This window comes from Hippopotamus amphibius, chromosome 6 (genome assembly GCF_030028045.1).
Source record: "Hippopotamus amphibius kiboko isolate mHipAmp2 chromosome 6, mHipAmp2.hap2, whole genome shotgun sequence".
Lineage (NCBI taxonomy): Eukaryota > Metazoa > Chordata > Mammalia > Artiodactyla > Hippopotamidae > Hippopotamus > Hippopotamus amphibius.
Genome location: NC_080191.1, coordinates 7593282 through 7606174, shown reverse-complemented (window position 1 = coordinate 7606174; position 12893 = coordinate 7593282). Strand labels below are relative to the sequence as shown.

The window sequence follows — 12893 nt, the reverse complement described above, 5'->3', positions numbered from 1 at the left end:
CAGAGTGTGGATCAGAGGTCTGGAGCTCAGTCCAAATCTTGGCCTGCAACTCACCGCTAACGGGACCCTGGGAATACATGAAGGACCTGGCTGAGTCCCAGGGCTGTGCTCTGAAGAGCATCACGGTTGACAGCATGGGCTGTGGAGGCCAATGGACATCCAATTCTGCTCTGCTACTAACAGATGTGTGATTTAGGCACAAGCCCTAGCCTTCTCATGTGTAAAATGGGAGTGATGCCACCAATCTCATGGGACTGTAGTGAAGGTTAAAGAAGGTAACATGTTGAAAGAACTTATGGCAGAACCAGGCACAACCCAGCATTCAATATTGCAGGTATCAGGAAGAAGCAGGGCAAAGCTGCGACCTTCTGCCCCTCCTCTGCCTTCTCCACCGCTTCTTCTTTGTGGACACTGGGGATCATAACCAACATCTATGCAACTTTCCATCCTGAAGAACAGCACATCATCTCCTCCCATTCCTGGGAGGGAGCTAAAGGCAGGAATGATTATAATTCTCATTTTGCGGATAGGAAACTGAGACACAGTATTCCCAGGGTCCCATCAGCGGTGAGTGGCAGGCCCGGATTCACACCCAGCTCCAAACCTGTGATCCGATCCGCACGCGGTGCGGCCCCTCGCCCAGCTACCTCTCCTGCCAAAACGTTCCGGGTCAGACAGAGAAGTGTTTCTCCACGAATGAATGAAAACGTGAATGCATAATACACTTCAAATTTTTTAAACTACTTTGACAAATGAAAAGAGGATGACAATTGTCCAAAGGTTAAACCTAGGTCCCACCTTGCAGTAGCTGTGGGTCCCTGACCCACAAACTGAGGGACCCAACAACAAAAACAAACAAACACACCTCCAACGGTTGTTCCTGGAGAATTCAATACCTGCCAGGCACTACCGCGGGGCCGGGCCGGGCAGCAGTCGTCTGGGGAAATGAGAGAGGAGCGCATTTGGCGGATCAGAGACACGAGCCGCCAAGAACCGGCTTTCCTCTGCTCCAGCGACCTGCCTCTGCAGCCGGGGCTCCGGCTCCGGCATCCGCAGAGGGCGCGCGCCACGTTCCACCTGCCAAGCGGTAGGCGCGCCGGGCGAGCCCCGCACCCATCACTCCCGCAGCGCCCCCAGCGCCCCCTGCTCGCTCGGGGGCGGGGACCGGTCCCGCCGCCAAAGTTCGAGAGGACGAGCCCAGCCAGCGCCAGGAGTCAGGACACAGGCCTCCGGACTTGTCTGGGAAAGGAGCGGTGGAGACGTTTTCGGGTCGCGAGCTCAGCGCGAGAACCCCCCCGCAAAGGCAAGAAACAGACCCCCCCGGCGCCCCCGCCCACGTGGCTCTCGCTCCGCCCGCACCGTCCTCCCTCCGCACCCCCACCCCAGCCCCCTACCTGCCGAAGTGGCCCACGCTGTCAAAAATCAGCTCCAAGTTGCCGGACCCCATGCCGCCGCCGTGCACTGCGCGCCGAAGTGTCCGGGACGCGCGCAGCTCGTCTGGCTCCGGGGGCTGTGGGCCCAGCGCCCCGCCCCGCCCCGCCCCGCCCCGGCCGGCCCGCCCCGGCGTCCGCGGCCCCGCCAGCGTCCAAGCGCTGGAGCCGCGCGCGGGGCCCGGCCCTGAGCCCCTCTCCTCCCCTCGAGCGCGTCCCCGCCGCCGCCGCGGCCTCTTCGCAGCGCCCTGCGCTCCCGGAGCCCGCAGTGGCACGGCGCGCCCACCCCCGGCCTGGCCAGCTCCCTGAGCCCGCCCCGCCGCCCCGTTAGACCTTGGACCCTCACCGCGTCCTTTCGGGTCGCCGCTCGAGGGCAGCGCCGGTGCCCGGGGAAAGGTTGTCACCCGACAGCCCGAGGCGAGAGTGCGGAGGCCAGGGTTCGATCTGGAGCTGCGCGCCTTACAGTCATGGCTCTCAAACCTCGTGCTTGGGTCTACCCCAGCGTCTGGTTTTATCTGTACATTTCTGGACTCCGCCCTTGGGCACGAATATCGCTTTCTCAGAGAGGTCCACCCATGTGAGGGCCAGGACAGGGATCTACAAAAGCAGAGCATAAAGGGTGGATTCTGATGACCCTGAGACCCGGCAGGGCCTTGCAGAGCTGTGTGAAACATCTTATGTTAACCGAAGGGCAAAGGGAACTCCCTGGGGAGAAACGTAAGTAGAATGGTGAAAACAGCAAGCTTGTACTCGAAGAGGATTTGAAAAGGAGAGGAAAGCCCATCCCCCCAGAGTACTTCCCTCACCTACTCCTCACAGAGCCTGAAATAACACCATTAGTGATTGATTTATTTTTGCTATGAATAATTCTGTGTTCTTTTCAAATGCAGGTACTCCTGGAATGAGTAGTCCATTAGGGAATGTTTTAATTAGGTAGATTCTTGCTAACTGGAAAGTCTTGGGGTTGGAAACGCTGGGGAAGTACAAGGTGGGGGGGGGGGGGCGGGGAGAGAGGGAGTGAGAAGTAGTTGGGGCAAAAGTTGACCCTAGAAGGAAAGATGGGAGCCACAGGGACCGGTCAAGGTCCTATATTGCTTCAAAGCACCAAAGGGAGAGTGCTGGAAAAGATATGGGGGGAAAGAAAGGGAAAAGAATATGTAGGGAAAGTTGAACTTTTATCTGCTATTCTAGTTACACCAAATAGAAATGGCACAACATAGATAAAATGGACAAAATCCTTGAAAGACACAAACTACCAACACCCACTCAATTAAAGAAAGAAATAGATAACCAGACTAGCCCTATATCTATTAAAGAAATTGAATGTGTAGTTAAAAACCTTCCCACAAAGAAAACTGCAGGCCCAAACATTTAAGGAAGAAATAATACTGATTCTGCACATACACTTCAAGAAAACTCAAGAGTAGGGAATACCTCCCAACTCATTCTGTGGGCCAGTATTATCCTGATACCAGAACAAGGCAAAGCCATAAGAAAACTACAGACCAATACCTCATGAACATAGACAAAAAAAATTCTTAAAATTTTAGCAAATTGAATGCATCTTTATATAAAAAGGACAATACATCATGACCAAATAAGGTTTATCTCAAGAAAGCAAAAGTGGTTTAACATCTGAAAATCAATCAAAATTCACCATACTAACAAACTAAAAAAGAAAACCATATGATCATCTCAATAGATGCAGAAAAAGCATTTGACAAAAAACCAAACATCCTTTCATGATAAAAACACTCAACAAACTAGGAATAAAAGGTGTTATGATCTGTTTCTACCCATAGAACACTTCTGACACGATATGTGTGGGGTTTTTCCTCATACCAACAACCAGTTCTCCAACTCTCCAAACACCAGCTGGGTTGCCCAAACGTCATTCAATTCTGACACTAACTACTGGAGTTAGCAGCAGATCCCACAAGTTAAAAGCTCAGTCCCACAATACTGTCCCCTACTTCAGATGCCAATCACACGTCCCAGGCCTGCCCTAATTCTGATCAACTGGCAAAAATCAGGGTTCCCACTGCCTCCTCCTTGGGTTCAATAATTTGCTAGAACAGCTCACAGAACTCAGGAAAACCCTACTTACATTTACCGGTTTATTATAGAAGGTATTATAAAGGCTACAGATGAACAGCCAGATGAAGCGGTACATAGGGCAAGTTTTGGGGGAAGGAGAACAGAAGGCATGCCACCTTTCTGGCACCCCATGTATTCACCAACCCAGAAGCTCTCTCGACCGCAATGGAGGTTTTATTACACAGGTACGGTTGAGTAAGTCATTGGGCATTGGTGATTAACTCAATCTCCAGGACCTTTCTCGTCCTGGGAGGTCGGAAACGGGCTGAAAGTTCCAGTCCTCTAATGCTTGCCTTGGTCTTTCTAGAAACCAGGCCACATTTTGAAGATATCTGGGGGCCTCTAGCCACCAGTCATCCATATGGGAGAGACACGTTTATCACTCTAGAGTGTCTCAGGGTCTTAGAAGCTCTTGTGTCAAGAACTGGGAATTAAGACCAAACATGATTACAAAAGACGCTCCTATCACCCCTATCACTCAGGAACTTACAAGGGTTTTAGGAGCTGTGTATTAGGAACTGAGAATTAAGACCAAACATGTATTTCTTATTACATCACAATATTACAGAAAGGAATTTCCTCAATCTGATAAAAGGCATCAACAAAAAAACATAGCTAATAGCATACTTAATGTTGAAAGACTGAACTCTTTCTCCCTAAGATCAGGAATAAGATAAGGATGTCCACTCTCACTGCCACTATTCAGCTTTGTACTGGGGGTTCAGGTAAGAAAAGATTAAAAAAAAAAAAAAGTTCTCTAGATTGGAAAGGAGAAGTAAAACTGTATTCACAGATAATGATGATCTGTGTAGAAAATCTGATGGAGTTTACAAAAAAAAAAAAAGCCTATTAGAATAAGTGACTTTGGTAAAGTTGTATGATACAAGATTAATATACAACAATTAATTGTATATCTATATACCAGCAATGAACAGCTGGAAATTGAAATTTAATAAAAACAGTTTTAATAGCACTGAAAATATAAATATTTAGGGATAAATCTAACAAAAACTTGTAAGACCTGCCACTAAAATCTAGGTATGTGCATATATTCTGCAACTTGATTTTTCCTCTGAATATTTGTTTGTGAAATTCATGCATATTAATACATGTAGCTCTAGTTCATTTCTTTTTCATTGCTATTTAGTACTCCATTGCTCCAACATACCACAATTTACTTAACCATTTTCTAAATAACGGACTTGCAGATTGTATTCAGATTTTTACTACAGCACTACTGCTATAAACTTTCCCTATGTACATATATTGGAGTTTTTCTAAGGTATATACCTAGGAATGGAGTTGTTGTGTTGTAAGGCACATACATCAACTATTAAATATTGCCAAATTGCTCTCCAAAGTGGTTATACCGTTTTGCCTTCCAACCAGGAGGGTATAAAAGTTCCCCACGCCTTTGTCAATACTTGGATCATCAGACCCTTAAATATTAGTCAGTTTCAGACATATTAAATGGTGTTATGCTGGAGTTTTAATCTGCATTTCCCTAATTGGTACTGAGGTTGTACATCTTTTCATATGTTCATTGATCATTTGGATTTCCTTTCCTGAGAATTGCTTTACCACTAGATCACAAAAATATTCTATTTTCTTCTACAAGTTTTAGCTTTTGGCTTTTCCTATTTAGGTCTTAAAGCCCCTGGACAGATTATTTGATTTAAGGTAAAGATCCAATTTTGGTTTTTTCCATATAGGTAAAAAATTGTCCCAGCACCATTTATTGAATATATTCCATCTTTTTCTCTGCATTTTCACCTGTCATCTATAAAGTTTCTATTTACATGTGGGTTTGTTCCAGACTCTAAATCTGTTCCATTGGTTTATTTACTTTTCTCCGTGTCCGTGTATCTTTATTATTATAGTTTTATGCAATCTGCTCCAATCTTTTACTACTGCTTCTCCAAAATTACTCTTATCAAAGTCATCATGGTCTCTGACTTGCCAAATTAGATGGTCAATTTTCAATCCTATTTTACTCAATCTGCACTGTTAAAAAATAATTTTAAAAGGTAAAATCATGACTCGCAGACAAATATACAATGAACACGTCAATGATTTTATTTTACTCATTAATTAACGAGGGAACTAATAAGACATTACAATCAGTTCAAAGAAGAATTCAATAAAGCCCATCTATTAAAGCAATAAGGAATGCTAGAACAAATTTACAAATAGATGCAGAACTGGTCTATCCACAGGATAACTGCATTCCACCAACTCCACCAACACAATCAATTGCATTCCACAGGAAACTTCATTTCTGTGGACAAGAATTATTGCATTATTATCAGTGTTCTACAACTTACAAAGTCATAAAATAGCTCAAAGACAATGAAAGATGAAGATAACCCTAGAGGGTAAAGAGACATTCTTTTTTTTTTTGAGGGGGTCATTTCAAAATCTTTCCAAATGTTTACTGACACCACAATATATTCTCCTTCTTGAAACATCTTCCTTTGTTCCTGTGCCACCCAGTCTCTTGGTTTTCCTCTTACCTTGCTGCGTATTGTATTTCAGTCTCTTCCATCCTCCTCCTCTTAACATTTTCTCTAAATGTTGGCGTGCCCCAGGGCTCTGAGCTCTCTTTTCTCTTTTTACCCTCTCCCTAGTAGCATCATGTAGAGGTCCAAGAGTTGGTAAACTACAGTCCATGGGCCAAATCTGGCCTGTCACCTGCTTCTACAGATAAAGTTATGCTGGAACACAGTCGTGCTTATCCATCCATAGATTGGCTACAGCTACTTTTATACTACAGTGGCAGACCTAAGTAGTTGTGACAGACTATGGCCCACAAAGCCTAAAATATTTACTATCTGGCCTTTTACAGAAAAAAGTTTGCCAACCTCATGGGCTAGTCTTATGGCTTATGGCTTTCAAAACTTACATTGATGATTCCCAAATGTATACATCCAAGCTGACCTCACCCTAGCACACCAGGCTTGGTAATACCAGTACCTTCTCTACACCTCCATCACCTGTCTAAAAGCCACCTGAAACTCACCATGGCTACCTTCAATCCTGCTGCTCTCCTGCATCTCCCACCTCAGTAAGTGACACCGCTTTCCCCCAGTTGCTTAGGCCAAAACCCTGGCGTCTTCTTTTACTGCTCTCTCATTTTCACATTCCACATCCTATGCCACCAGAAAATACTAGGTGCTCTGCCTTTATAATAGAGCCTGATTCTGAACACTTCTCTCCATCCCTACTGCTAATGAACCTCTTTGTCCAAACCATCATCTCCTGCGGGATTGTGCGACATCCTCCTAACGAGTCCCCTTGCGTCCTCCCTTGCCCCACACAGCAGGCAAGTGTTCCTGAAAAATATAATTCAGATCAAGACCCTCCCTTGCTCAGCAGCTTCCTATCACACTTAGAATAAAATTCAAAGTCCTTGCATGGCCCTGGCTGCTTCTCTGACTCATCTCCTACCTCTCCTTCTCAACCACTACTTCACTCCAGCCACACTGGCCTCCTAGCTCATTTCTCCAACACAGCAAACACACCCCGGTCCCTACACTTTGCACTTGTTATTCCCTCTACCGCAAAACTTCTTTTTTTTCTCCACTTTGACATTCTGTTTATTTTTCAACTTAAGAATGTGTCCCCCCGAATAAAACAGCCACAACAGTAAAGCCAAACAAATCATGCCCCCCCGCCCCGAGTCTGGAACCTTTCCTGTAACTTTTATTTTCCCTGCTTTATTGAGATATAATTGATTGTAATTGTTAATTACCCATGTAACATTATGTAAGTTTAAGGCAGACGACGTGATGATTTGATATATGTATATATGGCAAAATTATTACCATAGTAAAGCTAGTTAACACATCCATCATTTCACATAGTTTTTGGTGAAAACTTTTAAGATCTTCTCTCTTAGCAGCTTTCAAACATACAACACAGTATTCTTAACTGTATTTCCCATGCTGAACATTAGATTCCCATAATTTATGCATCTTGCAACTGGAAGTTTGTACCCTTAACAGCTTCACCCACTTTCCCTACTCCCACCCCCTGCCCCTGGTAACCACCAATCTACTCTGTTTCTATTAGTTCCGTTTCCTCTACCTGAAACTTCTGTCCCCAGAGAGCCACATGGCCATTTCCTTACTTCAGTCAGGTCACTCTTCAAATGTTGCCTCTTCTGAGATTTCTCTGCTCCTCCTAAAATATCAATCTTCATCATTCTCCAGCCCCTTTCCATGCTACCCTGTTTTATTTTTCTTCAATCTAATATATATATATACACATTATATATATACACACACTATATATGTATATATATTATATGTATATCACTGCTATAGAATATAAGTTCCATGAGGGCAGGGATTTTGACATACAGTAGGTGCTCAGTAAGTACTATATGTTGAATGAATGAATGGACATAATCCAAATATAGGGAATAATGAAACAAAATTTAAGCAATTTCCTAAGAGCTTAAGTTCTCCGCAAATGAATGCAAGAAAACTAAGGGCCTGGCTCAAACCCTACCCACCACTCAGGCAAGTCTTGGGGTCTCCTAAAGAGAAGCCTACTAAAGACTCACTTTCCCTCTTAGAAATCCAATGAGGTCATTTTAACACAGTGCAAGTGTATTTCTGCCAGTGGGTGGAAGGGACACGGGCAGATAGGGAAGGGGGAAAGGAAGGGGCCTAAGAGAAAACAGTGTTTGTGTATCCTTCTAAATCTAGGAGTAGTTGTTAACTTGGGTAACTTAGGATGCCTGGCATGTGAGTAAATATTCTGATATCCTGTGGCCCCACAGCCTCTGGGTCCCAACCCTGATCCCAGTCTGGACTGTTTTATTCAAAGTCTCCTTGGAACTACATCTAGGTCCCTATGAAGTATTGACAAATTGAGGAGAAGGCAGAGAACAAACTGTGATTAAGTTAACAGATGGGCAAACAGGAACCCATAGCTATACTTACAAAATGCTAAGTATGCATCAGATTATAAGGTTGGTTATAAATGTATGGGGACAGATTCTTTGGCCATGGCTAAGAAATCACCAACAGAGCAGGAGGGGGATTTGGTGTGGTCGGGGATAGGTTGCAGCGCACACATTCCTGCCAGAAGAGGTTTGCAGGCCGATACTCACAGGCTCTGTCCCGCTCTGTCCTCCTCACCACGGGGATAGACTGCCACATGCTACCAAGCCTAAGTCCCTCCTCAGGAGAGCCCAGGCAGAGCCTGCCTGAGCAGTAAGTCCAGAGTAAAGTTTGTCTTGGCACCCTCTCACTTCCCCTACCACACTTTGCTTCAACTTCAGGGACCCCATCATCTCTGTGCCCGGGTGCTCCAGGCTGGGGTTGGTCTAAGTGCCACCCTCAGTGCTCAGAGAGGGCAGGGCAAAGGCAGGTGAGGTCTTAGAATCTGGTTTCATGCAGGCCTTTCCAGGGAGTGCTTCATTGGGATTGGAAAAGGATCCTGATATAAGAGTGCAGAATTGCAGAACACAGGAAGGTAAGGGATTTTGAGGCCAGGGGTCCAAAGAGTCCTGGGGAGTAAATAGTCACTTCATGCTTACTATTGAAAAGCTGAAGGGCTTGACGTTCATTTAAATGCATTTGGGAAGTTCCTGAAATGAACAATAAGGTATTTGTAACTTTTATCTTCCTTGGCAAGAGGTTCCTGGAATAGTAAAGTCATGTTACTGAAAACAGTGGAATAGTAAAAAGATATCAATGTGGACCATCAACCACGCAAAGGTAGATGGTTTCGGTTCTCATCACCTACATACAGACTTCTCCATCTCATTCCTAGACCCTTATCCCAACGGACAACTCTCTACTGGACAACTTCACCCTTCATGCCTCAGATTACCAAAGTGACACCTCTAAAATTCCCACGTAAATAGGTCATGCGTCAGCAAAATCCTTCATGGCCCCCTGGCTTTCAGAATTAAGTTTCATTTCCTCAGCATGGCCTCCAAGGCCTCCCAGGACTGGATCCCTGCTTACCTCTCAAGCATCACCTCCAGTCATGGCCCTTTGCTCCAGAACTGCAGGGCTCCGTTGGACCCCGCGATGAGGGATGTTCATTCACACCACCCCTTTTCTCATGCTGTTCCTTCAGCCTAGAAATCCCTCCCCAGCTCACTTACTGGCTAAATCAATGAACTCTTCAGGACACAGCTCAGGTGCTCCTTGATGGCTGATCTTTGATGACAACCGAATGAAGTTCCAAGTCCTTTCTCCAGTTTAAGAAAGGTGGAGTCAGAACCACCACTTAGTACCCGTGTGATCCCAAGCAAGTCATTTAACCTCTCAGGGTTTTCTCTTGAAGGTAATAATCGTGCCGACTTGGTTATGAGTATTAAACAAGATCAGTGTCTCCTCAGCTTTAGTGGGTAGCTATTGGTGACCAGCTTCATGAAAATTTCCATATCCATATACCATAATTTTATAAGTATATTTTAAAATGAACTATATATTGGCTAACATTTTAAAACTAATTTTATTTTTTTAATAAATTTATTTATTTTGTTAATTTATTAGCTGCATCGGGTCTTCGTTGCTGTGTGGGGGCTTTCTATAGTTGTGGCGAGTGGGTGCTATTCTTCGTTCCAGTACTCGGGCTTCTTATTGCGGTGGCTTCTCTTGTTCAGGAGCAGGGGCTCTAGGCACTGCGGGCTTCAGTAGTTGTGGCGCACGGGCTTAGTTGCTCCGTAGTGTGTGGGATCTTCCCGGAGCAGGGCTCAAACCCATGTCTCCTACTATAAAACTCCTAGAGGAAAACATAGGCAGAACACTCTATGACATACATCAAAGCAAGATCCTTTTTGAACCACCTCCTAGAATCATGGAAGTAAAATCAAGAATAAACAAATGGGACCTCATGAAACTTAAAAGCTTTTGCACAGCAAAAGAAACCATAAACAAGACTAAAAGGCAACCCTCAGAATGGGAAAAAATAATTGCCTATGAAACAACGGACAAAGGATTAACCTCCAAAATATACAAGCAGCTCATGCAGCTTCATACCAAAAAAGCAAATAACCCAATCCACAAATGGGCAGAAGACCTAAATAGACATTTCTCCAAAGAAGACATACAGATGGCCAACAAACACATGAAAAGATGCTCAACATCACTCATCATCAGAGAAATGCAAGTCAAAGCCACAATGAGGTATCACCTCACACCAATCAGAATGGCCATCATCACAAAGTCTGGAAACCACAAATGTTGGAGAGGGTGTGGAGAAAAGGGAACTCTCCTGCACTGTTGGTGGGACTGTAAGTTGGTACAGCCACTATGGAAAACAATTTGGAGGTTCCTTAAAAAACTACAAATAGAACTACCATATGATCCAGTCATCCCACTCCTAGGCATATACCCAAAGAAAACCATAATCCCAAAAGAAACTTGTACCATCATGTTTATTGCAGCACTCTTTACAATAGCCAGGACATGGAAGCAACCTAAATGCCCATCAACAAATGAATGGATACAGAAGATGTGGCATATATATACAATGGAATATTACTCAGCTATAAAAAGGGATGAGATGGAGCTATATGTAATGAGGTGGATAGAACTACAATCTGTCATACAGAGTGAAGTAAGTCAGAAAGAGAAGGACAAATATTGTATGCTAACTCACATATACGGAATCTAAAAATGGTACTGATGAACTCAGTGACAAGAACAAGGATGCAGATACAGAGAATGGACTGGAGGACTCAAGGTATGGGAGAGGGTGGGGGGTGAAGGGGAAACTGAGACGAAGCGAGAGAGTAGCACAGACATATATATACTACCAACTGTAAAATAGTCAGTGGGAAGTTGTTGTATAACAAAGGGAGCCCAACTCGAGGATGGAATATGCCTTAGAGGACTGGGGCAGGGAGGGTGGGGGGGACTCAAGGAGGGGGGAGTCAAGGAAGGGAGGGAATACGGGGATATGTGTATAAAAACAGATGATTGAATCTGGTGTACCCCCCCAAAAAAAAACTTATCAAAGTGTACATTTTGAAGATATTCACTTTATCATATGAAAATTATACTTCAATAAAGTTGGTGCAAAAAAAAAAACAAAAACCCATGTCTCCTGCATTGGCAGGTAGATTCTTAACCACTGCACCACCAGGGAGGCCCTAAAACTAATTTTAATATGCTTGTTTTAAATATATTATAGGTATTAAGCAGAAGTTAGTGCTGGAAACAGAAACCTCTCTAGGTATTTCAAGAGAGGGATACAATAAAAGACACTGTATGCTTTCAATATTGTTGGAAGGGCTAGAGGAGGAGTCAGTAGCCAGTCAGTAGCCACAGTTTAAATACGTGTTTCAAGGTCACTCCATCATAGTTGCAGCCCAGAGGTCAGGAAGCTGCTGCCACCACTGCAGCACCACAGCCTGATGCCCACTTACGGGCAGAGCAGTGAGCTGGGAATGCTGCCCAGTTCTAAAAGATAACGGTGTCTATGTTATTGGCTATTTCACCTGATATCCACTGAGAGAAGACAAATAAGGGATGAAGAAAGGGGTGGTATGGGAATAAAAATAATTCTGGTTTTTGCTAACCCTGATTACCTTTGCTGCTCTTACGATACTCTTTCTTGAAAGGGGCTTTTATTTCCTGACCCCATCATCTCTCTTCCCTCCCCCATCCCCCACCTCTATCCCAACCTACTGCTTCCAATTCTCTTTCGTTTCCTCAAGCTGCTGCAATTGGTCATTTACTGTAGAAGTCTGGGAGAAGGTTTAAGGGAGTGGATGTTTGTAAGTCTGGTCCTTCGTTTAACAAATAACGTGTTTTACTTGTGTCTGCTCTGTGTGAGGAGGCAACATGAGTAGAAGGTATGATCCCTTACATAAAAACTTTAGATAGACAGAGAGATAGATAGATAGAGATAGAGACATACACTATATGCCAGACACTACGCTAAGACCTTAACATTGGTTATCTCATTTACTTCTCACAACTCTCTAAGGTCAAGACTGTTCTCACCCCCTTAAGAAAAATGAGACTCCCCGAGAATAAGCAATCTGTTTAAGGTTGCCCAAGCTTGAGAGTTGCAGAGCCGGGTTCCAATCCAGCCTTGTCTTCCTCTAAAGCTACTGCTCATGACCATAACACGGGTACTGCTTGTTACAAACAGTGTGGGTTTTACAGAGTTACCACTGAAATGACTGGAGCGGAAATCTGTTGACGTCAAACCACCAGTCGCCCCAACCTCCATAAGAAATGCCCACAAGTTCCTGTGCAGTCAGCTCTAGAAGACACCCATTTGGCCCCGTGTTCAAGTCAAAGTCTTTAGAACTCAAAGGAGGAAGTAATTTCTTCTGGGTGGGGTAACCTCAAAGGCTTCCAGAAAGATTTGACATTTAATTTCAGATTT

At 44.4% G+C, this 12893-nt stretch overlaps 1 protein-coding gene across 3 annotated transcripts in view; it reads right to left on the bottom strand.

The window, feature by feature from the left end:
• Positions 1-1507, bottom strand: part of SLC22A16 (solute carrier family 22 member 16) — a 32634-nt gene extending 31127 nt beyond the window's left edge. For 2 of the 3 annotated variants that reach the window (XM_057740295.1, XM_057740296.1), the window contains exon 1: positions 1395-1492. In XM_057740295.1, the coding sequence (XP_057596278.1) occupies positions 1395-1447 (53 nt within the window). In that variant the 5' untranslated portion in view covers positions 1448-1492. Of the gene's footprint in view, positions 1-1394 lie in introns of all 3 variants that reach the window. The other variant, XM_057740294.1, reaches the window with a different exon arrangement.
• Positions 1508-12893: the final 11386 nt, after the last annotated feature.